General features: G+C 37.1%; 1 protein-coding gene across 1 annotated transcript; it reads right to left on the reverse strand.

The window, feature by feature from the left end:
* Positions 1-6,964: 6,964 nt before the first annotated feature.
* LOC145691437 (nucleolar protein 16) lies at positions 6,965-23,705 on the reverse strand. Its single transcript, XM_081766900.1, has 4 exons — positions 23,489-23,705; positions 13,964-14,072; positions 9,599-9,793; positions 6,965-7,170 (listed from the first exon to the last, which is right to left on the reverse strand). Exons 1-4 carry the CDS (start codon positions 23,587-23,589, stop codon positions 7,021-7,023), a joined length of 555 nt encoding a protein of 184 aa, XP_081623026.1. The 5' UTR covers positions 23,590-23,705; the 3' UTR covers positions 6,965-7,020.
* Between the last annotated feature and the right edge of the window lie 1,027 nt (positions 23,706-24,732).

A 24,732-nucleotide genomic window follows, 5' to 3' on the forward strand; every position in this document is an offset into this window, starting at 1 on the left:
TAACCCGCTTTCAGATGATTTTACATGTTGGAACTACCTCATGCAGAACTACGTTGAAGTACCAGCAGAATAACAACTGTATCGCCGTTTCTAACATAGGCATCGTACGTAAACACGTGTTGCTCCACCAACCACGACTCGTAAATGTAAAATAAATGGTATCAGTTCACACACAATTTACAACAAAAATAATGCAGTTTCGTGTTAATTTAACTGTGTAATGTTCATTAAAAAACAAGTATACTCCCTGTGTCATCTTGTACTTGTTTCTCGAAATTTTTGTTAAGATTTTCGTAATTAATACCTTAATTTTACAAATAAGAATAAGACAAAAACGTGGGCTTACGATTGTCTGTTAATCATTATAAAACTACGTTGACTCTTAAATGAAACGAGCGATACACTTTTCTTAAGAATATCATGGTAAAAACAAATGCGTTTTTTTGGAAACTACTAAATCGTAATCCACCAAGATAATTTACTTCATTACAATTTAATTCCTAGTGGAGAATGGCCAAAGGATATAATGTTACAATGATTGAATTACCTAAGAAAACGCAAGCAAAGAAATGCAAATCACAGAACCATTAGCCTTACTTCCCGTATTGGAAAGATTGCGCGCATACTGAACAGGCGGCTGGAAAATAAGATCGAAGATCAATTTGGATTCCGGAAAAGAAAAGGCACCAGAGATGCTATTGGGTTTATGAGAATTATATCAGAATGAGTTCTTGACGTAAAGGAAGAGTTGTGTTTGTGCTTCATCGACTGACATAAAGCTTTCGATCGGGTTGATTGGACCAAGCTTCTGATGATACTTAAAGAAGTTGGGGTCAACACGAGACCACGACTCATTCGTAACCTGTACATAGGACAACGAGTGAAGCTGCGCTTGAATGAAGGAGAAACTAATAGTGTGGAGATTGGAAGAGGAGTCAGACAAGGATGTAATATGACGCCTCAATTCAGGGTTGCTACGCATTTTGCGAAATGAAATTCCGATTTTTCCAGGTCAAATTCGAAATTTTTCCAGGTACAATAAGCGAGAAACCAGAGTTCAGTTCCACTACATGGCATCAGTTCAGTTCCACTACATGCAGTAGCATTCTTCCAGAATGTATCAAGTCGGATTGTCCGTGAGTAATTTCTAATCTCTTCCAGAAACTTAGGATCCGAACATGAAATTGTGAATTCCCTCTCTACACGATCAGCACACATTCCAGAAATCCACTTGTTTTCGACAAACGTCTCAAGGCACGAACGAAGCCGTTTCTTGGCAACTTCCGGGTTTCTAGAGATTACATCGGGATCACAAAACGACAGACTTCTCGTGAACTGGAATTTCAGAGGAGTCTTTCAAGCAAATTTGTGCAAAGTGTCTGCAGACATTTTCGACAACTCTGTTTGAACAAAAGTATATCTTTCGGAGAAGCATTCTCAACTTGTTTAATAGCATCACGAACGCCATATCCCAAGTTGATGTTCCTTGCGCTAACTAAGTTCTCGGGATCTGTTATATTAATCTTAGCAATGTTTGTAGCTGTAGCCATTACATCAGGTTTCACGAATCTATTCATTGCAGTTGTCACTGTTTGATAATTCAGAATACAAGAAAGGAACCATGGGCTGTTCGGCCTGAAATGTCTTCGAAACATCAGAAACAAGCAATTTAAAAAATGCTAATTTTGGACCAATCATTTTATCTTCTAAATATTTCTTCATAGTGTCGTAACTTGCGGATTTTGGTTCTTTTTTCTCTCTCTTTGCTACGTCAACATACTTAACTAAGTTCTTAAGCACTTCTAGTGCTCTATCAGCTACTTCCGTATTCTCAACCCAACGTACGGCACAAAATTTCTTCGGAAACTTTGATGAACCAGTAAAGGAGACATAATCTGCTCTTCTTGCGGGTACGTTTTTAAATACATATATAGCTCTTTAAAAATCTACGATATTCCACTCGGTAGATATTATTGCAGTTTTGAAAGAATTATTCATATTGTGTAGGCCATATGTACCAAATTCTAGGATAACTGGACCCCCATCTAACTCTTGACACAATTCTTCTTTAAATTTCCGGAGAAACTTAACATTAACATTCGGTCCATCCATTGAGACGTGCAGAAGACGTCTTAAGTCAAAGGACTGAAGTTTTTCTTTGAACGCGACTAACAGATCGGCTACTGTTGAGTGTCCTAAAAATGACGATCCAAAGTATTTGCTAACAACCTTCTCTTCCTTCAACAAAATCTGATCAGAAAGTCCATTTGTTGAGCTTGGCTTATTTTATTTAGGCTTTCATCAAAAGAAATAGAAAAACAATTACTATCAGATGCATCGCTTGTTTGTTTGTTTTAAGAAATACGGTGCTAAACCATAAACTAGACAATATGCCATTTTTGCTCTGCCGATTGCGATTTCCTTAGCTATGTCACTGTCAGGGAACATAATTGGAAACAAGTTTGAGATTTGGCCAGCTGCAGAGAGGGACGAATGAACATAAACTGACTGCAAGCACCATAATATTTCTGCTTTTGTTGTTTGCTCCTTGGTAAGAAATTTTCGCATTCCACGGGTTGTAGTATCTGTAGTTGTTCCAGAGATTGAAGCCTTATGTGTCGAGTTAGAGGGATTATCACTACACACACGGGTTTTAGTCTCACGAGGGCACCTATCCAAGTGTAACTCTGACTTCGAGTCGAGACTATGGCAGTTGGATACCTTGTCCCAAAAGAACATAACACGAAGAGATACATCCTGGATCGCAACCGTTGCGGAGATATAGGCGTGAAGTTAGAAATTGAGCTCCATACTATACATTACAAAGTCAGATTTTTCGGAAACGGTCGGGTAAGGAAACTCAGCGAATACATATGAAATTTGTATGGGAAACCCAGCACCTTTGGAATGAAAAATTTGTGTCCCCGGGGCACTCGCAGGGTCCCAGGCGGGGTCCAACTCAAAATTTGCAAATGGAACCGGGGGTCAAGTAGCATACTGTATGAAAGCTATTGTTAAATAAAAGAAGATAGAACAAATCTCAACTCTCTACGATAACCCTGTGGAAACGGGCAACTGCTCAAAATGTCAATACAACCTACATCAAAAAATCTATGGCCCTCTTCTAAATCCGTTAAGTTGCGACAATAACAAAACAGAAAAACACGTTTAAAAGTGCAAGGTATTGAAGTAAAGCAAAATGCTGCAGTCTCTCACAGAGTTGCATAACGGTCCAAGTATAAGTGTGACTTCGAATGACCAATGGACCATAGAATAACCATGACCATTGGATTTCGTGTCCTAGAAGAGAAAGGATACATTGTCAATCGCAACCGTCGTGGAGAGTGAGAAGGCCAAAAGGCAACGGTATGTGCTTCGCGCATCGGGACCCCAAATTCACAGATTGCACTGTGTGCTGAACGAGAAATATGATGGTAAAGACGAAAAGGAGTGACCTTGAAACTGTGAGGCAACTTGGAGAGGAGTGGGGTTGGAGAAAACTGGAATAATGGTGCAGAAATAAAATATATTGGAGGGTGCTTTTGAGGGAGAAATTCTGCAGCAATTTGCTTTACTTCAACCTTGCACTTTTAAACATGCCTTTCTGATTTATTATTGTCGCAACTTAAAGGATTTAGAAGCGTGGCCATAGATTTTCTGATTGACATTTTGGGGGCCGCGGTTGCTCATTGTCAGTGGTAGAACGTTCACCTCTGGTGCTTGGGGTCCTGGGTTCGATCTTAGCCGCCGCCAGGTAAACTTTGTGGTGGACACACACCATGTGCGTCGGTTTCTTCGGGGTTCTCACGTTTCCTCCCACTTTCTTCATTCCACCACTTCATTCATTACTCATCATCACCGTCTCGTTTAGCCTAAACGGTATAAGCGTGGGACGTAAAACTCAAAGATTTCATTTCATTTTTTGTATTGACATTTTGACCAGTTGCCCGTTTGCACAGGGTTATCGTAGAGAATTGAAAATTGTTATATCTTCTTTTATTTAACAATAGTTTTCATACAATATGCTACTTGACCCCGGTTCCATTTGCAAATTTTGAGTTGGACCCCGCCTGGGACCCTGCGAGTGCCCCAGGGACACAAATGTTTCATTCAAAAGGTGCTGGACTCCCCCACACAAATTTGATATGTATTCGCTGAATTTCCTTACCCGAAAAAATCTGACTGTAATGTATAGTATGGAGCTCAATTTCTAACTTTTCACGCCTATATCTTGGCAACGGTTGCGATCGAGGATGTATCCCTTTTCGTGTTATGTTCTTTTGGGACAAGGTATCCAACGGCCATAGTCTCGACTTGAAGTCAGAGTTACACTTCGATAGGTTCCCTCGTCAGTAGTGGGTTCAGAAACTGAAGCTTTACATGTCGAATCAGGGGCATTATTACCACAGGCACGGGTTTTATTGACAGTCTCTGGAGAAGGTCCAGAAACTGAAGCCTTATTTGTCGAGTCATGGGAATTGTCACTACAGACAGATGCAGCAACCACTTCATTTCTTTCACACATGGATACCGGTTTGTCTTTGAAAAACATGAACATGGCCGCTATACTGGGTGATTTAGCAGCAGTTACTGCGGCCTTATGCTTTCTACCTTTCATGTGGCTAACAAGCGCTAGTTTCCCCATGTTGCTAAGAGAAGCACTTTTCCTACAGATTTTACAGTAAAATGAGAATTTGTCCGATTAACAAGGCAGAAGCCAGGAAGAGAAGTCACTATTTGTAAGCCACTGGGAATTAAAAGAACACAACCTATACTTGGAGCTAGCCATAATATGAGGTGCATTAATTAACCTGTGGGAGAAACAAAGTACCGTCGTATAAGAAAGATGGATATACACAACTGTCATATCAAATACGTATATTACTCATAGAAATTGAAATTTTATGTTTCTGTATGAACACTGGAGCGAAAACTTGAAGAGTGGAAACAGTTCTTAATATCATGCTTTCTACAGGAAACTTTTCGGTGTTTAAAATTTTCGAATTCATACTTTTTTTTAAACATGTTTATGTACGTATGCCCAAAGCTTTTCGCAAACTTTTTTTTTAACGTGTAATCCATTACTGTGCGAATTTGCAGATCATATATAAAAAAAATCACTCACCAGGGCGCAAAATTACTTAACAGCAAATGTTAACATTAATAGCACTTACAATACATTTACTACGGCCAACTAATAAACCAGATTTTAGGATAGTGTTGCTAAAACTATTTTACCTGAACACGAAATGTATCCTTTTTTTCTTTTTTTTTTAATTTCTGTTATGTTACGCTGTATTACAACTCTCCCGTTTGGTTCTTTGTTCTTCCTCAAAATGCGCTATAAAGACCAGTGTTGCCAACAGAGCAAAATGTTTTTCCATCATATCATAGAATTAAAACCACTAGAATTTCTCAGCCAATTTGGGAAACCATCTGATGAACAATTATGCACACCAGGTCGTGGTAGTAATGCACCTTAACATACTCTTTTTTACATTATGTAGGTGCATTACTGGCGTGATCAGGAGTGTATGATTGCACAGATGATTTCCCAAACTTTTGCTTAGTTGCAGACTCGTCCTCATCTTCGATTGTATCCAGTGCATGTAGTGAGTGTGCGTCCAGTTCAAAGTTGCAACTTTTACCTCACAAAATTCCCTGACATTTTGCTCAAATTTTTAAAATTCCCTGATTTTTCCAATTTTTCCAGTCGCGTAGCAGCCCTACAATTATTCATTTACAGTAAATGTTTAATGAAGGAAGTATTAATGGAGATTTCAAGATTGGAAAGCAGATCATTAACAAGATCAGGTACGCAGATGATAGTTATTATAGCTAGAACCGAAGAAGGACTACAGATGATTTGACAAAATAGGAGATACTGGGAAACTATATGGAATGGAAATCAACATCGAAAAATCGAAAGTCACGAGAAAATGCCGTAGAAACACGCCCTTAAAGGTCAGAATGGAACAAACAGAACTTGAAGAAGAGGTCGTTAATTTCAAGTATCTGGGAAGTATTTTGACGAGAAACGTTTACTGCATCAAGGAGACCAGGTCAAGAATTTTCATAGCCAAAGAAGCATTCAACAAGAAACGATCACTCTTAACTAACAGACTTAATGTTGGACTAAGGAAAAAGTTGGTCAGGTGCTATATATGGAGTATTGGACAGTATGGTTCAGAGACCTGGACAATTAGAGTTAGAGAAGAAATATTTAGAGAGCTCCGAAATGTGGTATTGGAGGAAGACGGAGTAGATAAAATGAACACAGTAACAAACGAAGATGTTTTAAAACGGACAGGAGAGAAGAGGACGCTTTTAACCAGTATCCTTCCTAGAAAGGCCAATTGGATTGGGCATATCTTGAGAAGAAATTCTCTTCTTTATACAGCCATACAAGAAAAGATGGAAGGAATGCGAGGAATAGGAAGAAGAAAAACGTAACTGATCGATGATTTGAAAAATACAAGAAACTACTGGGAGTTAAAAAAGGAAGCTGAAGATCGACAAAAATGGAAGAAACATTCACAGGCCCAAACCTTAAATAAAGATATAAAATCCTCGTTACTCCCAAGACCTGCCCAAACGCAGAATACTTAATAATACTATTATACGACAAAGTATCCATAGATTGTTCACAAAACAATTGCTCTCTGAATAATTAATTACAAGTCTCTGACTACGTATAAGTATTTACTTTTACACTAGAAGCATATTGTTAAGGGCGCAGACAACAAGTGATAGTAAATCTAAAATGGGTATTTTTGAGATAACTATATAATGGCACATAACATATACTCCTTCTTTTCAGAGATTAACTTTCAGTCTAGTTATAGCATTTCAAATCAACACAGTCTGGGGGGCTGTTTATTAAATTCTCAAGATGAAATTCTTAAATTCTCAAATCGAATTGCCACAGTTGTTTTTGCAAAATTCTTGATAAAAACGCCATTAGTATAAAAAATCGCTTTCTTTATTAATAAAACTTTTATACAGTATGTACACAAGTTCTTACGTATTTTCACTTTTAATTTCATCTACATTCTGCTTGGACTTCAAATACGCCTCGTATTGTTCTGGAATGCTTTTGAATTTATTGATCTTGGCGCGAAGCTGTTTCCAAGTTTCCTGGTAATAGTTCTTCGAATCCCTTGCCATGGCCTGAAAAGAACATGCAAATGAGTTCTCCACTATACATATTAAAACTAAGTATAATTTTACTTCGTTTACCTCTTTTCTTTCGTGACTCTAATTATACCTTTCTCCTTCAGAATCTGTAAATGTTACAAGCTGTTCTTGCACAAGATCAGTAGTTACGAGACATTGTTCGGTCTTATCCAAAAGTGGATTGTCTTTGCCTTTCAATTTTCGATGGATTAATAGATTTCACAATAACCTATAAAGCTCCTTCTAAAAGTAATTATCTTTTCCAGCGCATTTTTTTTTTTTTCTTTCTGTTGTATGCAATTGCTGAATTTTCAACGACGAGGCTGTCACTTTATTCCGAACCTTTAAACTAGGAATGGTTTCAGATGACAGTACAACATACCCATATTAACACCTAGAGTAAGGTATTTATTGTATTGTTTAGAGTTTGCTACCATTACTTACATGAAACTTATTACACTGTTAATTCATTTCAAATTAAAGACTCGGATTACCGCAAATTCACCCATTAACTGCAAATCTTAACTTTTTTTTTTTTTTTTTAAATTAATAATTTAACCTACTACATATCTAGGAGACAAAATGCAACCAAAAGAGTATTCAGAATATGGAGTTTATAATTCATTATTATTATTAATAATAATAATAAAACAATATTTTCTACAAAACATTGCAGTAACGACAAACATTATTCAACTTGAAGTTATTATTCCCAATATACTGAATTGTATTTGTAAACTCTTTTAAGCAGTGTGACGAAACAAGCGCAATTTCACAAATATGTTTATAATATTAGTAATATATCAACATTTATTGCAACTACCGTTCTTCTGCCACTCACAAAGTACAAAATTTGACCTAACACATCACCATTAACAGCCTGCAGCTGTGGTCGTCACCTGGTCGTTGCCAACCCAGACAACTGACGTGATTCCAATTTTAGGTGTTTCTATTATTTCGTTAGGTATTTCTATTATATTTCGTACATACATACGAAACGTTTTTATAGTGAAACGTCCCTTTACAGATACCTACATAATACGAACAGATTTTCTTCTCCCTACAAAAATAGGTTTTATTACGGGAGAAAACCACTTTTATGGACACAGACTATCTTACTAGTAACAGACTATGGACAGAATATTAACTTAAAATGCAATTTAAAAAATGATTCTTACAGAACCACGTGCTTACAATGTTCATGGCCAGTAATATTTTTACCGAAATGAAAGTAGACGTGAACAAATACCTTGTAATCGTCTCCATACTCTTCCCCTCAAGCTTTTAGTATCCTCTTCATAACGGACAGAAATTATCATCAGTTCGCACGTATTCAGCACAGAAAATACTTTCTGCAATTTGGAAATAAATCCTCAATCTATCCCTTCAACTGAACCAAAAGTTACAAGCAAACTTCGATCGAAAACAAGTGTCCGCGGGATTACATGCAGACAGCTTTTCCAAGTTTTTTTCCCCAACAAATTCATTACCCATTATGACTGGTTAGTCCTGCCTACATTTTCAATATTAAATAAAAATGCTGCATATTTTTATTGTAATACTATTTTTTTTTTAACAGTAAGTTCTCGGGTTAAGGAACTTTTTATAGAGGTGTGCTTGTACTTGAGCAGAAAATTATCACATAAGCATTATACTTTCAAGTACAGGCCAATATAAACACATTCTGTACCGAAGTTTTTGTTTCTTTATAGACTGGAATTTTCTTCACATTTTCCCAATAATTCAATTCGACATCAGCTTTACACGATGTTGAAAGAAAGAAAGAAAGAAAGAAAGAAAGAAAAAAAAAACGCTTGGAAGTTGATTTTACAAGTAAGAAACAAGGACAAAATGTCATGTGCAAAAATGTTGAAAGCAAGCCGAAAATAGCCGCATACCATGTTTAAAGCGCAATAACGCAAGAAGAAATAAAAATACCAATGTCGGATTAAAAGAAGGGAAAGGAAGTTTCACTTGACGAATACAATGGTACAGCAATTGAGGCCCGGGATTTTCTTTTCTTTTATGACGCAATATTGTAGTTTATTTTTGTGCGGAGTTTAATGCCCCTTACCAAAACTATATAAGATGTGGTTCTACAGTTAAAGTGGAATTTGAATCACATAACTCTCATAATGAATCGAGCTTTGGTCTTTGCACCAAACACAGGAACGTTAACCATTTGGTTTTACGCAAGTTCTGTTCTTGAGAAACCAATGCTACACGCTATTCTGAAAGTTCTTTGTGATAAGCAAATGTACTGTTAACTTCTTATTCTTCAGCTATCAATCTTAAGACTGGTTTGAAACAGAACTATTAACTTAAAATGCAATTTTAAAAATGATTCTTGCAGAACCATGTGCTTACAATGTTCATGGCCAGTAATATTTTTACCGGAATGAAAGTAGACGTGAACAAATACCTTGTAATCGTCTCCATACTTGTCAATCAGATATGTTATCCACTGTACTTGAGACTTTGGGAGTCGAAACAATTTTGGCTTTCGAATTTTTGCTTGTTTCTCTAAAGTTTCCGCTACGTGAATCTTAGGTGCTTCTTCCACATCCATTGTGTCATTTTGCTCTTCATCTTCTAACCGGAGAGGCCTCAACTCTTCCTACCAAATAGAGAGAGGAAAAAAAATCATTCGTAGTAGTAAATATAACTGTTACTTGCAATTTAATATATGGCTGATTTAACCAGAATTATAACATTTAATGTACAGGTGACAATGACGGACATGTCGAGTGGTCCAGAATCAAGAAATACCTAGAACTCATTTATTTATTTATGTAATTTGATGTAAGATGATTGGTAGTATTCCTGAGCGTATTTACCTTGTTCACTTTTTTTTTTCGTAGTTATGACTACCCTTTACAGTAAGTTGCCATATGGTCACAACTATATCCACGTAGTCTCGACTGGGATATTCGACTTACAGACGTTGTGTTGAAAGGTTCAATCTGAGAGTAGTTTCGTTTCAACCAAATTCGCTTGGTTTCAATGGGAGGTTAAAGAAAAGTAGAAATTCCATTTCTATGTAATTACTTTTTAGATGTATGTTGAAAACACTAAGATACGAGTTTTTAATAAGTTCAGTAAGGAATTTGGATACCGTTCTTTCCGTTCAAGTACAGCTATGAAGTTCATGGGGTCAACTCTTGTTGTGAAATTAATGTCAGTTGATAGGGCGTTTTGTGAGATTTAAAATCTTTAAAACATTTTCTACACCTACTCAACACATCAACATATTTCTATATTTTATTATGTGCTACACCTAAAACTAATGAACTTCTCATGATATGATTTTGGAAATGTTTTCGGTCAAAGAGTGTATTTTCATATAATTTTTCCCCTACAGGCAACGTCATTCTCTCTCTTCTCACGTGCGTCTTTACTTACGTGGTGTACTTCACTCTCTCAGAAAAAAATGTGCCAAAGAATCCTTGGTGTGCAACTTGCATTCATATGACACGTCTCCTTCCTGAGTTAAAACAGTTCAAATTTATATATATCAGCAATTTGTGTTCCTATGTTAATTACTAAATCCAATATTTCGAATGCTGATGGATGTAATGGTTAAGACCTTGTGCCATTACAATTAAGTAGGCTTTGTAAGGAAAAGTAACTTGAGTTCAATCAGGCTGTGGTGTAATGTCAAATGCATCTCAAATAATTCCAAACAATTATTTCATTTCTAATTCCTAGAAATTGTTTAAGGACAACACTCAAGTATATCCGCCCCTGGTTCGATCCCAGCTCGCGCCGTGTGAACTTTGTGGTGGACAAACACCGTGCTCGTGGGTTTTCTCGGGGTTCTCCCGTTTCCTCCCACTTTCTTCATTCCACCATTTCACTCATTTCTCATTATCACCGTCTCCTTTAGCCTAACCGGCATAACCGTGGGACGTTAAACTTAAAGATTTCATTTAATTTTTTTTAAGTATATCCGCCTTATGCAGAGTCGTTTCGAAGTATGATTAGCATCATACTAAAACACTGACTACTGCAGGAGACTTATGTTAGTCGAACTCTTTAGTATGGCACTAATCGCGCTTCAAAACGACTCTGCAGAGAGTCAAAACGACTCTCTTCAAAAGGCCCTATATCTTTAACTGTATTACAGATTTCTGATCAGTTGCGTTTTGCTCTCATTGTTCTGATATATTTAGCTTTAAGGTAAACTCGATATTAATTTGTAGCATACGTTAATATAGCGTTATAGTAGGATTGGTTGCCGAAATTATGCCAGTAATATAATAATCCAATTAGGAATCCTAGAGCACAAAAAAGTGACTGTTAATTAATCGTAATAAATTGTTCCACATTGTATCTTTGCTAAAATGAAAAATTATAATTATTATATTTCAGCTCTGCAGATCTAACTTCACAATACATAAGTTACACATTATACATATACTTTTACATCGTAAGTCATACCACACGTTTTCGTTTTCTGCAAGTTTACACACGAAAAGTGTCTAGCAAGATGAAGCCGTTCTTTTTCTATGTGAAACCGTACGAACCTTACAATATAAACGTGTTCTACCTCACAAGCTAAAAATTCTTTACCATATGACTGCTTTTATACGACTATCAATAATAATTTCGAAAACAACATCTTCTTTTGCTTAAGAAATGAATGCATATTACATATATATTGTAACAATATAAAGACAAATCTTGGATACTTATACAGGATGGCTAAAATAAAACTGGTCCGGAAAATTATCTCGGAATTTCGTGAAAACGCCATGTAAACAGAAGACAGACACGGGGTGTAAGAGGAGCATGTACAGACACATAAGCACGCGGAAGAAGAGCATACATAGACAAGTGATAGCAACCCGTGCAACGAGATGCAAAAATCTTTAGTGAACACTTGAAGTGAGAAGTATAGACGTGTTTAGTGATCAACTGAATGGAACATAATATGGTATTAATGATAAAACAGTGTGAGTTCATTGTTGAGTGTTATGGGAACACTGAAAACGCTATGAGAAAAAGCGGAAAGGCTATTACTGACCGCAAAAAATATGTAGCAGAATTTTCTTTTACATGCGACAGGTAGCGCTTTCGGAAGATGCTACTTCCTTCATCAGCCTGTGGCAGACTTCAAAAAGGATAAAAACATGAAGGATGGTTAAAAGGTTAGGATATGTAAAAAACAAATTTGTCAAACATTAAAACACGCGGGAACAGAAACTCACTGACATTGTACACTCCTGTTCACTGTTTTCTGTTCTTGCTTTTCAAATGGTGAAAGTATGTAGTGAAAAGATTACTCCAAATAATATTTATTTCTCCTCTTTCCAGGTTAAGTGAAGGCCATTCTTTGTGAATATAATGTGATTCCTTAATTTTTCGTTCCGTTGCTGTTTTTGCTTTTTCAATTAAATATGATTCCACGATTTGATGGTTATAATCTCTAAAATGCGTTGCTAGACCGGATAACTGTTGCGAATTCCGAGATTTCGAGGTACGAACGTGCTCAGTTATTCTAGTACAAATGTTCCTTTTTGTTTGACCTATATACACTTTATCACACTGACATTTCACCCGATAGACGCCACCGCTTTGTAAAGTGTCTGTAAAAAATGCTTTAAAATCGTTATGTATTTATCTATAGATTTTGGAGGAACTTTGAAATTTTGATGTTGTGTCTATGCAGAATCTTCTTGATTTTTGCTGAAAAATGTGGAACCAAAGGGACACCAATCCATCTGTCAGTTACAACATCTGTTGTTGGTTGATGGGGGGTATCGACGATCTCCTGTTGTACTTGTTTGTACCATTTTAACAATAAAAATTTTTGGAAACTATTTTCCTGTCCAATTTGTAATAAATACTGTATTTCCGTGTTGAGATCCTCAGAGGGGTCTGAAAGTAAAAGAGCTCTCTTAAAAAAGTTTTTTCCAAACATTTAATTTCTGAAGCCATGAATGTGATGATTTTGAAGTTGATATATTTTGTACCAGCAGAAGGTCTGCGGTATACCAAAGTAACAAATTTATTGTTATGGCTTTTAATGGTAGTGTCAAGAAAGTTAGGAGCACCATTTTCTTCAAGTTCCTTCGTAAATTTTATTCTAGGGTGAATTTGATTTTAAACTCATCGAACAGTTTATTTAATTCTTTATTTAACTCTTCTTAACATCTATTCTTTATGTTTTTTATCCTTTTTTGAAGTCTACCACAGGCTGATGAAGGAAGTAGCAACTTCCGAAAACGCTACCTGTTGCATGTAGAAGAAAATTCTGCTATATATTTTTTTGCGGTGAGTAATAGCCTTTCCGCTGTTTCTCATTGAATATAATCACCGTTTGCAATATTGTGATATTGAAAACGCCATTTTTTCCATTCCTCACGCAGAGCTGCCTCACTGTTTGACAAATCTAGCACAGCACCGCATTGACGTTAACGGTGGCCATTTCCAGCATCTTCTGCAAAGGACAGTTCTGATCATTAACAAGGGTAAATTTAGTGCTAGAATTATAAACGCTTTTCGAGCCCGTTTTATTTTGGCCACCCTGTACAACATCTAGAATGTAATGTACTTCATTCATATATTCCAGAAATTTTTAAAATGAAATAAGTAAGAACGATATGGGAAAAAAACCACCATAAAATACATTGCGAGAGTTATATATAAGCGTTTCTTTTTGTCAAAAGTAAACTGACAAACACTTATTTTCTTAAGTTCATTTCTACATTCTTAATACTGATGCAAATAAAATACCCAATAGTAATTAATGTAGCCAGAGTACTTCGAAATAAAATAGTCTTACCTTAGTTCGAGGAATTTTTATTTTTGCATTTGGGTCATACACTAATCCCATGCGAGTCATATTCGTCTCCACTGAAGCTTTGTCGTCCCAAGCGCTTTTAATTTCTTTGCTTAAAAATAAAATAAAATAAAAGTTACATTCTCATCAATCGAACTATTGATTATTATTTAAAAGAGTGAGTTTTAGTGTCAGTTTACCCATCAATACTTTAAAATATTCATTATATTTTACATTTGCTACTTCATTTTGAGAATGAGCTTTTTCACAATTATTGCGATTTATTATTACTAATGTAATACGATCAAATTGTCTGTACACCAAATCATTTGTAAAATGCTTTTCTGCCTTGTAATGGGTTCTGAGAGGAACATATAACAATTTTTCGATAATGACTGGGAAGTGTGGAATAAACATGCATAGAATTTAATTTTACAAATTAATTTATTCGAGACAGGATTTTCCATAAAGAAAAAAATATTCATGAACATGTCATACGTTTCCCAGCGCAGCTAAAGAACACAAAAAGCCTTGCAACCATGTGTTACTGCAAGAATGGGTGTATGCTAAATGTTTGTACACTTTAAATATTGCAAGGATTCCCACATCACAACAGACGCACGTGTCAACTCAACACGTGCTATTGATTATAAACACCCTAGCAGACAAGAAGCCGACACGAAGGACACCGAGGAACACCGAAAGCAGACAGACCTCACGGAAGGACCCGAGGAGGACAAATAAAAGGAGGACCACCGAGGGACCCAGCATCAGTCAACCAACTGATCGCCTAACCTTTACCTTCCTATGTCGCTGTGGACTAGGAGCACCTCTTTCTTACCCTATGTCGCACTGGACTAGGGATTCCATCTTAATCTTATAATCCGAGTTTACCCTACAACCTGCCAAAGTGTTCTGGAAACTGCCATGAGTGGAAGGGGCACCCCGCAAAACATTTAGAAAGAGACATTGAATTAGAGACACTTGTATTTATTATATTTTGTAATAAAACTTGATAAAGGGGAACAGACACCCGGTCTATCATTTGACTCTACCAAAACATTACAATATTAAATATGTATCCATCACTAAATAACTGACATTGACTACAGAAGAGGCAAGATGACACAATAATAGAGAACTCATCTTTGATGTGAAGAGCCATGTAAGTGTTGTGGATAACACAGTGTTCGTGAATTTGAAAATGAAATGAAATATGTCAGTTTTACGTCCCACAGTTATGCCGCCTAGGCTAAAGGGGGCAGTGATGATGAGAAATGAATGAAATGGTGGAATAAAGAAGGTGGGAAGAAACGGGAAAACCTCGAGAGAACCGACGCACACGCTGTTTGTTCACCAGAAAGTTCATTTGGCGCGAGCTGGGATCGACTCAAGGACCCCGTGCACCAAAAGTGAACGCTCTATCACTGAGCCACCGCGGCCCCTGGCCGTGGATTTACTTGAATTCTTTCGTTTACGACTACTTTTTCATTCCGCGCAATTTTCCGTCATTAATCATTTGCATTTATCATATCTCTATTTTAGTCTACAGGACATAAAATGGGACGCTGAACTGCAGATCCAATTTTACATTGCAGGGAAGAATCATAAGCGTTGCAACACTCTGGTACACAACACACCTGTATTTATTATACAATGAAAGCAGGTTGACATTCAAGGTATAGCCTCTGATGCTCAACTGTCTGTAGCTATCTTCCTGCCACTTCCTCGATATCACGCCTTGTCCTGAGAGGTAAACAAGTCTGTCACTACTATTTCCATCTCCTGCTAATTAGTAACGTATCCTGATTTCAGTGCGTAATGGACTGAAACAGGTAGTAATCCAAAGAGCAAGGTCAGGATTATAGGCTGGATGTGGTATCAATCCGATGCCACCAAATTCTTGAACTTCTTGTTGCATTTTGTCAGTCGAGTCTGGTTTTGCGTTATTCTGTTGCAGCGGGGCGTGCTTTCGGTTTACGAAGGCAGGATACTTTTGGCGTAGTGCAAAATACATCCGCCCTAGCTGTTCAAAATACGAAGTGTGTCAGAAAAGTAATGAGACTTTTTTGTACTAACTAGAGTTTTTATGTCTTTCAAACAACAATGTTTTCCCCTTCAAAGTAGTTCACTTGGGCAGCTATACACCGGCGGAGTCGTTGTTCCCACTCTTGGTAGCAGCACTGGAAGTCTTCAACTGGTCGGTCACAGTCTTTTGAATGTTCTCCAGAGTTCCAAAATGACGTCCTTTTAGGACATGTTTCAATTTCGGAAAAAGTCACAAAGACTCGAATCAGGTGAATAGGGGAGTTGAGGAACAACAGTAATGCATTTTGAGGTCAAAAATTCATTGATGGAAATGGCCGTGTGATACGAGGCATTGTCATGATAAAGCATCCACTTGTCTGCAATGTCTGGTCTCACACAAATCACTCTTTTTCCTGAGCTTTTCAAAGACACTTTTATAAACACTTGGTTGACAGTTTGTCCTGGTAGAACAAATTCTTTGTGCACGACACCCTTACTGTCAAAAAAACAAATCAGCATCTTGATCTTTGATTTGCTCATTCGACATTTCTTCGACCGAGGAGATGACGGAGTGTGCCACTCTTCGCTTTACCGCTTTGTTTCAGGATCGTACTCAAATATCCAGGATTCATTACCTGTGATCACACAATTCAAGAATTCTTGGTCATTGGCAATCCTCTCAAGAAGATCAACGCACACGTTTTTTCGATTGTCCTGCTGTTCAGATGTGAGGTTTTTCGGCACCATTTTGGCACAATCTTTCGCATGTTCAAATCATCTGTCAAAATTTGGTGTACGGTGAAAGTGATTAAATTTAACTGCTCGCTCATCATCCTTATTGTTAAACGACGGTTTGATCTCACAAGAGCCCTTACATATTCAACGTTTTCGTCAGTTTTTGAAGTTAAAGGTCTCCCTGATCGAGGTTCATCTTCAACGTGTTCTCGGCCTTCCAAAAATGATTTGTGCCAGCGGAAAACTTGTGCTCTTCATAAGCAATGTTCCCCATAGGCCTGTTTCAACTTTTCAAAAGTCACACTCGCGGATTCAGCAAGTTTAACACAAAATTTTATTGCACAACGTTGCTCTAAATTCCGATGCATTTCTGTGACACACAACAAAAACACAACTTTACTGATGGCGCTGTCAAAAATAATGTATTAACTGTACGGAGTTGTAACTCGAACTGAGGAAGTGGAAGGGATAAACAAACCGGTAGAGTACAGGCCGGTAGACACAGCGTTGCCAGATCGCCCGCAGTGCTGCCAGTCTCATTACTTTTCTCACACACCATGTAAAGCAGGGTTTGAAAAAACCCGGGCTTTTTTGAAAAAGCCCAACCCACCTGGGCTCATATAGGTTTTTTCGGGTTTAATCATTTTTACCACAATATTTCAATGTCTTTGGGGAAATGCGATTTACATTTCAAAATTGTCATTGTCACAACTTGCAACAATTTTCTACTTACTGCTGTTTTGAAAAAATGGCCGCCATTTTGAAATTTTACATTCGATCGCCGAGAAAATCTATACAGCAAATTTAGAATATCTCGTGCTTCCAGCGTCAAAATTTCAACTTAAAAGACTGAAAATTGCACTTCGTAGCGTGGATACTCGCTGTTTTGAAAAAATGGCCGCCATTTTGATATTTTACGTTGGCATGCCGCCAAAATCTATACAGGAAATTTAGAGTGTCTCGAGCTTGTATTCTGAAAATTTTAACTTAAAAGGCCGAAAGTTGTACCCTGTAGTGTGTGTGGTAGAGGCAGACAAACGAGTTGAGTTGATTTTGTGTTTAACGTCCCTTTCAGCAGCGAGGCTATATGAGACGGGCCTACTGATTAACGTGGAATCCGAACCACAAGAGCTCCCTCCAGGAAGCAAACCCGGGTCCCCCGTCGAAGACGCGTATACTAACCGCATAGCCATGAAGGAGCTCGGCAGACAAACGAACAAAGTAGATCAAGTCATCCAGAAGCCTGACTGACGTTCGCCAAATATGAACCAAAAGGGGTCTATTAATTTAAAACAAACATACAATTCATGTTGTATGAAATAAATAAATGCTTTAAAATGTCTTATATGAAATATTGTGGTAAAATGAACCTTCATATTCTTCCAGCGTAAATAAACCTGCCATATTTTCTCCATGAGAATACAGGACACCTCAGATCCCCCCTTCAACTTTCCAACACAATGCAATGAACTGTAGTCTGGTTATGAACAAAAGTATAATAGGCCGCGGTGGCTCAGTGGTAGAGCGTTCACCTCTAGTGCATGGGGTTTCTAGTTCGATCCCAGCTCGTGCCAAGTGAGCTTTGTGGTGGACAAACACCTTGTGCGTGGATTTTCTCGGGATTCTCACGTTTCCTCCCACTTTCTTCATTCCGTCATTTCATTCATTTCTCATCATCACCGTCACCTTGAGCATAGCAGGCATAACCGTGAGACTAAAACTAAAAGATTTCATTTTATTTAATATTTTTTCAATAATATAATAGGCGAAAGTTCACTAAGCAGCAACTGCTTTTCTCTGTTCGTACCCTGCAATTAATTGTACAGACTGAAGATGCCTAAACACTTAAGATGTGCTATAAAAATGCTTTACAGGAAAACAATATGCAAATTATTTAAATCAGTGGTACAATCTACTTTCAATATTTTTCGCCAAAACTATGTTCGTCAGTTTAATCTGATGAAAAGCTGATTTTTCTCCTTGTGTCGTGTATAATTGTCAGGACCAGATTTACATTTTTCTAAGACCTGGACCAAAGCACAATTCTGTGCCCCTAGCCTGTGAGAAAGATTATAATTCTTGTTAACTTATCTAATGTGTTGCTGAAGAAAAGGTTATAATAGTCATCTTCCCTGTTTGTAAATGTAGAAACACTCAAAGCCATTTATATATATGTATGTTCCGGAGAGTATCCGAGTTTCCATCAAGTGCAATGGAAAAAGTAGCATTGCAATTTTCGCTCGCTATCAAGTCGAACAGGGTGGTGTTATAACTTCCTCGAAACTGTTACATGCAACAGCGTACTGTTCATTCACTAATTACAGGATTCCCAGAATTTTTTGTTTTTCACTTTTCGAATAAGCTGATATTGATAGCAGAAATGGAACGGAGTTAAAATATGGGACATTTCTTTGTCCCGACTAAATTTACGGGGACGCGGGACACCTGGGCCCCAAAACGGGACGTATGGCAGGCTTGAGCGTAAAATAAATAGTTTTATTGTTGAAGTATTCATTTCCGATCCTTCTGCGTTTAATTCGGGAATTTCTCGAGCACTTCTTTCACGGTGTGTACATCAAAACTTCCACTAGTAAGGAAATTTGAACTCAGCACTTGAAATACTAAGCGTTACACATAGTCTTCGGAACCCCGAGCATTAAGCTTCTTAAATTTGACAAGAATTTTTACGCTATTGCTGGTGTTGATTCTACAGAATGCTTATTTGAAGAATAGCAACAAATGACTGAATTAAACTGTTATTGTTGGAAAACCAAATTTTAGTTGAAGAACCTTGTGTTTTACATCAAAGGTAAGAAATAATACTAATGTATTTACATATGTACTATTAGTACCGGCACCTATGACCTTAAACCCGTCAAACGTATGAGTGTTAATGTCCCTCGGTGTCGCCAAGTCGACGAGCATACTATTCGCGGAAAATATTTTCTAAAGTACAAAACTGCTTAATTTACTTCAAATAGGCTATAAGCATAACCCATACATTAATTTGTTCTATAACTATCTCAAGCTTTTTTTTTTTTTTTTAAATATATAATAATAATTCATTGAGTGCATTTAGAACTTTATAAAGGTCTGATGTTGAATGTCCTTGTATACCTTAGCGTGAAAGCCTATAATTCGCCCAAGGAAAGTCTAAAATCTGATAAAAATCACTTACAATGTGATCACCTTACTTGTATCAATAATATACTAACAAATAGGTCAATAACCCAGGTAGGTTTTAAAGTGGGTTTTTTCAGGTGGAATTCGACGTTTCAGAGTGCACGCTTCGACAGACAAGAAAACTTAGACTGGAACACAGAATATGTCCAGTATCCCACCCTACACAGGGAAAAATCTACCTGGAGAGACAATGCTTGAGCCAACTCTATTTTTTTTTTCACGAAGAATTTTTTATGGCACACCAGCTTACATTGACTGTACGCAATTATTTGGGCATGTGGCTAGATAATAACAGTATAGAATGTGTTTGGAAATCATTTGAGATAACTGCCGCAGATGGCAGCCCCGAAATATAAATTTACGGCGAAATGAACAGAATCAGACGAAATGTCAGAATGAGAGAAACAAAAAAGGTCATAAGTGTGATTAATTAGGGAGAACAATGAAAAATTCTGGACTATGGACTATATTGAAGTGATGAGGTAAACAGGCAATAGAGCACAATGACATTGTTTCAAACCCACTATCCTATTAACTAACCTAGGAGGTGCATAGTGCAGTAACATGGGGAAATACAGAGATGTAGAGTGGAAACTAATAAGAGGAGAGTCGCATCTGAACCAAATGTGATGAAATGGAGTAAAGTACTGGATGGTACATTTTATAGCAGCATAAATTTGTAAAATCTACGGAAGAAATACGTCAGTTGATTGTATAAGTAACCAAAAGTAGGCAGGGTCTTATCTCTTACATGTATAATAAGGTAGAAATACGAAATGGAAAGTATGCACCAAGCAGAACTCGACAAGAAAGACATGATGAAGAGAAATGATATGTAAAGGCAGTGGACAAAGTGATCATATATGTGTCGTAAAACTATGTCACACGCAACGCATGTGCTTTTATGCCCTTAAGTCATTTTCCAATATCCATGTCTATGTGTATACGCACCGTCACTGACGCGCTTGCTCCCTATGGACGCTAGCTCCTGCTCTGACTCGGTTGGATAGAATTCATACTTTTAATGGCCACCTAGGACAACTTGGTTTGTGTTTTATGTGCAGTTCGTACGTCATATAGGTATACTGTAGTTATAATCAGGGGTTAATACAAACCATGAAGGTAAATATAACGTAATAACCAAAAGTAGAATAGTTATCAAAAAAGTATGAATTCTTAGGAGTGGCCCCCGTAAGTAGAATTATCCATAACCAGTCCTCATAAAGTCAATCTGCATTCAATAATGAAACTTCTTTACAAACACTTTCTAAGGCAGTAAGAGTGCATTTACTCCTAGGAGTTCTTACATTTTATGAATACAAATATCCACGTATGTGACAATCTAATACAAGAAATAGCGTGCAGTTTAACTATACCGTTCCATACTAAAAGTAGTAGTTGTAAAGTAAAATCGCTCAAACCGTCCCCAGGCGGCTTCAAAGGAAGCGGAACACCATTAAAGAAAAACACATGTTTCTTTGTTACATGGGAGGGATAATTCAACAAGTCCTTTCAGTTGACCTGCTGAAAAAGAAAGCGATGTTGCAATTTTCACCCTGTTGCGCACTGATTCTTCAGTAGTCTTCGCAGAAAGACAGATTTATCTAGATTTTTCGTTACTTTATTTTCGTTGCACCCTCCTTTCGTCTCCCTTAGCTTGAAGGGCATAGTTATGGGACGTTAAACTGAAATATTTCATTTAATTTGAATTCAATTTGGATATGTGTTAATGAAGAGAAAAAAGAAATCAATCATTAGCTTCATGATATGTCCTGATTTTACTCTTAAATATAGCACATTATTAATATTGTTCAACTTCCATAATGATAACGCTTGTACGAATCAAACATGTTAAATGGATCGCATCTTTCCTCCCCCCTCCCCCACGTAAGGCATCAGTGCCGCAAAAAGACCGATGAGAAAAAAATACAATCTTTCTTTGCCACCTACCAGAAATCCGTCCTTGAGCGTCCCTGTCCATACTATTATATTGAATTCCCTTAATGATGGTTGTGTTATTATTATTATTATTACATAAGGTATCCATCGATAATATACGTTTAGCGATGGCAACAACGTATCACTTCGACACCAAACACAGGCCATTTATGGCTTATTTGGAGAGTTATTTATGAGGGCGGTTAGGATAAATTTTCTGCTTGAGTACAAAGGAAGCCGGTTGGGGACCAATAGAACGTCTCGACTTTAGCAGTAGTAGTAGTAACGGGTTTGAAGCCCCGCAGGGGCTGGTTGGGTTCTGTTCTCGACATAAAATGGGCAAATTAAACACTTACCCAAATCTCTCTGTATATTTTGCAATTTGTGGATCCATATAGTAAAACTACACCGGAAATAGTACTTTTACATGCGTTTTGTAATTTTTCATTTCTTAGGAACATGTATTTGATAGGGGGTTCGCCTCCCTAACCTCACTCTAAAAGTTTCTTTGGCCTATGTTTAGCAGAAGGGGTCCAGCTCTTTTCTCTAAAAAAGTCACAATTTTGGTAATTTCTGTTCACATTCGATTAGTTTAGGGTAGGGTTGGTTAGTTTAATTAAGTTAGGCTAGTTTAGGTTACGTTAGGTTAGTTTAGTTTATGTTATATTAGTGTAGGAGTCCCGCATAATTTTCCCAAAAAATCATAGAATTTCGCTTATTTCTACTAATATTACGTTAGTTTAGGTTAGTTTACGTTAGTTTATGTTAGGTTAGTTTAGATTTGGTTATGTTATGTTACGTCTAAATACTTGCATCACTCATTTCTCCTGTAAATTTTGTTTTTTTACGTGCTTCTGGACCCCTTGTACTAAACATACCCCGTTTCTTTCCATAATACTGTAGTAAGGTGATGCTTTCACATGAAAAAGTAAAGATTCATCATTTGCATTATTAATGAATACTGCACAGTTTACAACACTTATCAAAGTAAAGATTCATCATTTGCATTATTAATGAATACTGCACAGTTTACAACACTTATCAGTTGGGGGTACTAGTTTTACACAGAAACACAATACAGATGTACATATATCTTATGAAGAGCAAAGAATGATAACAAGAAGTATTCGTAATTAAGAGCGAACGACTTAAGCGAAAGATTAATTGGAAAGATTCTAGAGCACAGGTCCCCCATATAGGTAAGTAGCTAACTTGGTTCCTTTCTGAAACAAAGTTTAATATTGAATTCACGCACAGTATTGCCGAGCCAGCGTCAGCAAGTGAAGGTGGGTTAGGGCCTCGCAAGCCACGTTGTTTTCTGTCATTATTACAATTCAGTGGGAAGGGGGACCTGTGTTCTAGAACCTTGCCAGATTAATTCAAGTTAAAGAACATTAAATTAAAAAAAACAACATATTTTTAGAAAAACACTCTAAGTACAAGGGCAAGAACTCAGTCTATTACCTACTTTTTAACATCCTAGATAGTCAATGAATAATTCCTGAAAGTATGGCGTTTCTCGTCCTTCCCTAAATGGGAAGTACGGCTCCTTAACTATAACCATCAGACAATCACTGAAAGCAAGAAAAGTAAGTTTTATATATATTTTGACCCCCTATTGTAAACCTGCACGGCACTACTTACCACGCAATAGGAGGCAACTTTGTGTGTTTTGCCTTTACTTTTCTATGATTTACATATCTATACTTCTTTCTTCGTCTGGCTTTCTTCGTTTTAAATCCCATATTTCAATATAACAATAATATATTGTTTTTAAGTATTACACCATTCACAAATTACAAATTAAATAAAAGGCATTAGAGCACACCTTCACGTTCACCTTCACCGTCACCATAGATCAACATACCCAAACGGTCACTAAATTCACTTCTTCAGGGAGAAGAAAACTCTCCCCTCCCTTATGTTCCCAAGTGTCGTGGCAATGATTCACCTTCACCTATTGATAGATGAAATTAGCAGAGTGCAGACATAAATCTGTTTTACCAACACACTTGGAGTCGAAAAAGGAGGAAAATTGTGCGTGCAGTTTTACTTTACGGATCCATAGTATAAGTAGTAGTAGAAGTAGGAGTGGGTTAGAAGACGGCAGGGGTTTGTTGGGCTCTGTTCTCGACATAAAATGAGAAAATTAAAGACTTCCCAACATTGTAAATCTATTGATCTATACAGTGAAACTTCATCAAATTTTGTTTGTTGGCTACAAGGTGTGCTTTAACCTCTTCCCATGGAAATTGAAAAATGAGGAGAGAAATAATCATTCCCTCTTGTTGTTAGATATGACCAGGCACGTATCCAAGGGGTTGGGTACGGGGGTCGGGCCTTCCCCTTCGGATCCAGAAATAAAAAATATTAAAGCCTGTCTCAAACGGGACTGAAATAAGGATGCGATTCACGATCTTATTCACGACCTTACTTAACGATCGTGTGAGAAGTAACTTGCCCCTAGTTCAGGTTGAAATTTTCTGCTGTCTTTATTTGGATCCTGACTTCGAAGAAATAGAAGCAATTTCTATTTTCTTCTGGACTTGCATACAACTACCAATCAGAAAAGAGATGCACCTGACGACATTCAACTTTATTTCTCGTTGTAATTTCAAATAATGCTGCCTGGACAAGAGAAGCATTAATAGTATTAATAGAGTCATACGAAAAATATGATTTTTTGTATAACATGATGCACGATTTATATTCTTTAAAAAAAGTGCAAGAATAAAGACCTTAGAGAAGGTATGAAGTGAAGGTATCCGCCCGAACACTACAGGTGTGAACAAATGTAATTACATCTTTTAAAATAATAAAAATATGTGATTTAAGTATATTGCGCAATTTGTATACCAAAAAAGTAACATGTTAAAAAAAACGTGTAG

The sequence above is a fragment of the Thermobia domestica genome, chromosome 1, assembly GCF_964235325.1.
Source record: "Thermobia domestica chromosome 1, izTheDome1.hap1.1, whole genome shotgun sequence".
Lineage (NCBI taxonomy): Eukaryota > Metazoa > Arthropoda > Insecta > Zygentoma > Lepismatidae > Thermobia > Thermobia domestica.

Excerpts from the sequence above, each read along its gene's own strand:
- LOC145691437 (XM_081766900.1), bottom strand. The coding sequence starts at position 23,589 with ATGGGATTTAAAACGAAGAAAGCCAGACGAAGAAAGAAGTATAGATAT. Across the intron at positions 14,073-23,488 it reads AAGTTGCCTCCTATTGCGTG|CAAAGAAATTAAAAGCGCTT; the intron begins GTAAGTAGTGCC and ends TTTATTTTTAAG. Across the intron at positions 9,794-13,963 it reads TAAAAATTCCTCGAACTAAG|GAAGAGTTGAGGCCTCTCCG; the intron begins GTAAGACTATTT and ends TCTATTTGGTAG.